Source organism: Entamoeba nuttalli (assembly GCF_000257125.1).
Source record: "Entamoeba nuttalli P19 unplaced genomic scaffold asmbl_6687, whole genome shotgun sequence".
NCBI classification, from domain to species: domain Eukaryota; phylum Evosea; order Mastigamoebida; family Endamoebidae; genus Entamoeba; species Entamoeba nuttalli.
The window spans coordinates 1-2,752 of record NW_008578215.1 but is presented as its reverse complement, the minus strand read 5'-3'; the positions used below and the strand labels follow the sequence as shown (position 1 = coordinate 2,752).

At 23.8% G+C, this 2,752-nt stretch overlaps 2 protein-coding genes across 2 annotated transcripts; one reads left to right on the top strand and one right to left on the bottom strand.

Annotated features, from left to right (window-relative positions):
- Positions 1–456: 456 nt before the first annotated feature.
- ENU1_158420 (hypothetical protein) lies at positions 457–1,791 on the top strand (the record flags this gene model as incomplete). Its single annotated transcript, XM_008860782.1, has 1 exon — positions 457–1,791. The coding sequence occupies one exon, from the start codon at positions 457–459 to the stop codon at positions 1,789–1,791; it is 1,335 nt and encodes a 444-aa protein (XP_008859004.1).
- Positions 1,792–1,908: 117 nt separating this feature from the next.
- ENU1_158410 (hypothetical protein) lies at positions 1,909–2,433 on the bottom strand (the record flags this gene model as incomplete). The annotated part of the gene is made up of 2 exons (XM_008860781.1): positions 1,909–2,043; positions 2,098–2,433. 2 exons carry the CDS (start codon positions 2,431–2,433, stop codon positions 1,909–1,911), a joined length of 471 nt encoding a protein of 156 aa, XP_008859003.1.
- Between the last annotated feature and the right edge of the window lie 319 nt (positions 2,434–2,752).

Below are 2,752 nucleotides of genomic sequence, written 5' to 3'. Positions count from 1 at the left end.
CATATTTGGAAGAATGATTTTATCTCTGCAGTGAGTTTTAACAAGTTTTGGTTTTTCTCCTTCTTTAGTAGCCTTCTTAATTTTGAGGAGTTTCTTAACAAGTCTTTCATGTTTTAATTTTGGTGATCTTCTGTATGATCTTCTAGCTCTAGCATCTAACATCTTGACAAAATCAGCTTCTGGCATGGCAGTGATTTCTTCAAGTGATTTTCCTTGTAATTCAAATTTCTTGAAAGTTCTTTTCTTAGCAACAACCTCAGACATTATACACTGTCAATCACAAGTTTTCTCAGTTCTTCCTTTAACCCTATTTTTTCTTTTTTAATAACTCTTTTTATAATTATTTTATTATTGTTCTTTTTTTCGTTATATATAACTAAAAAAATTTTTAATTAAAAACTTTATTTTTAAAATAATTTTTAGTTTTCTTATTATTCAGTTTAACTTTTTAATAAAATGTCTGACATCAATACTTTCCTTCATTTTTGTTTAATTCAAAAAGATACTTCTAAATTTCTAGTATTACCGTCATTACCAAATCCATTTAATTATGATATTAAAAACTTAGCGTTTTATAGTTGTTCAGATGTACCTTCATGTCAAATACAAATTCATTTTCATCCATCAAGGGATGTTTATGGAATTCCATTAGGAGTTATCAGTTGTTCATTGTCATCAAAAATTTCAGTAGCTATTTTAACAAATTCACCATTTTTAACATATTTTTCAACGAGATTACAAAGAATTAGTCAATTTTTTTTAACACAACCAGGTATTTCAAAAGAAATATTTATTCAAGGATATAATTTATTAGTTAGTAGTGTTGTTCCATCTCCTGCACCAATTGAAATTGAAACAGCATTTGGAGTAGATCAGTCATTAACCAGATTAGTAAATAAATATTCATCAGAATTTCCAACATTATTAAAACTATTATTAATAGAAAGTAAAACTATTTTTTTAAGTACTAATGATTCAAGTAGTTTAATGATGTATGCATTAGCAAATTGTATGCCTGGATTAATTACACCATTTACTGATATTTTATCAATTTGTGGAGTTGATGTAATAAATCCATTATTAGAACTTTCATTACCTTTTAAAAATTATTCAACAAATTCTTTATTTTTCTCTCTTCCATTAGTTTCTTTAAATAAAATAATTGGAAATCAAACAGGATTTATGGCAGCTGTATGTAGTTCTGTATTAAGAACACGAAGTGAAAATATTGATGTTATTATTGATATTGATAATTCAAAATTAATTTGGAATAATAAACAACTCCAAAAAATTGTTTCTTGTACTTCAAGTGATAAAAAATTTTCTAAATATTTAGTTGATAAAATAAGACAACATAAATCAGTTCATACATATGAAGGAAGTGAACATTGGTTATTAATGAAAAGTGCATTATATATAATACAGTTTTTATCAATGATGTGTTCATTTGATATATTTTCTGATAATGAGACATTACCAAAAAATATTCCACATTGTCAAGATTATGGAATTGATTTTGTTAATGGTTTTTGTAAAACTAAAGGATTTTATGAATGGAAGAAATCTCTTATGTTATCAGGTAAAGCAAAAAAAATGACAGAATTATTTGAACCAAGTCATCCTTGTAATAAATTATTTAATGAATCTAAACAAAAATTAATTAGAGGAACTATTTATGATTATGAACAACTCTTTAAAATGAATGTTTTAATTCAAAAATCTGAAATACATCCAACAATTACAACTACTAATGAAATAGATTTAGAATCAGATGATTCAATTGATTTGTAATTTTCTTTAATCTAAATTTCAAAAAGAAGTTGTAAATTCAATTGAAAAAGTATTAAATGAATTTATTTAATTTTAAATAAAATTTAAATTAAGATTACTTCATTTCTAAACAAACAATCAATATTTCATTTTTGTTAAATCACCAAAACTTCCACTACATGAAAGAAAATGACATCGTTTTTCAGTTTCAGTTTTTCCTCTATTCATAATAATTTGAAATATTTTATCTGTGTCATTTGAAACAAGAATTTGCTATTATTTTGATTAATTTACTTTTTCTTTTAAATCATTTTAAAATTTACAAACATCTTCTTCACATGTCCATGGAATAACTTTTCCTTCACTAAAAAACTTCTTTGTTAATTCAACATCACCACTACATGCATATAATGCATAAATTACTACTCTTTCATCTACACTAAATTGGTTCTTTATTTCTGCTATAATCTTTTGAACATATGCATTTCTATCTTTATCTGAAGCTGGTCGATTCATTTGAAGAACATGTTGTTCATATGGTGAACAACATTCAGGAATTTCTCTCACTCCTCTTAGATATGGATCCATTAAAATATCAGGTGTAGGTGATGGTGTAGGTGTAATAAATCCATTCTCGTAAATATCAGCATCTCCCATTGTCATAATTGATCTGAATATTCTTATTTTATTTTTTTAGTTTTTCTCTTTTTTAATTCTAAAAAAGAATAAGAAATTCAAAATTTTATTTAACAAAACTTATTTATAATGAAAGAAAATCCTTCTAAAATCAGTTTTACAACAATTTATTAAAACAAAAGATACTTAAATGCAGAGAATATATTAAATATAATCAATTGATTATTAGAATAGTTAAAAATATAAAGAAAATAAAACTTGAAACTTCATAAATAATTTGAGTAAATTAATATTAAAATCATTAAAAAAAAATATATTTGTGATAAATTTTATTAAAAAATAAAAT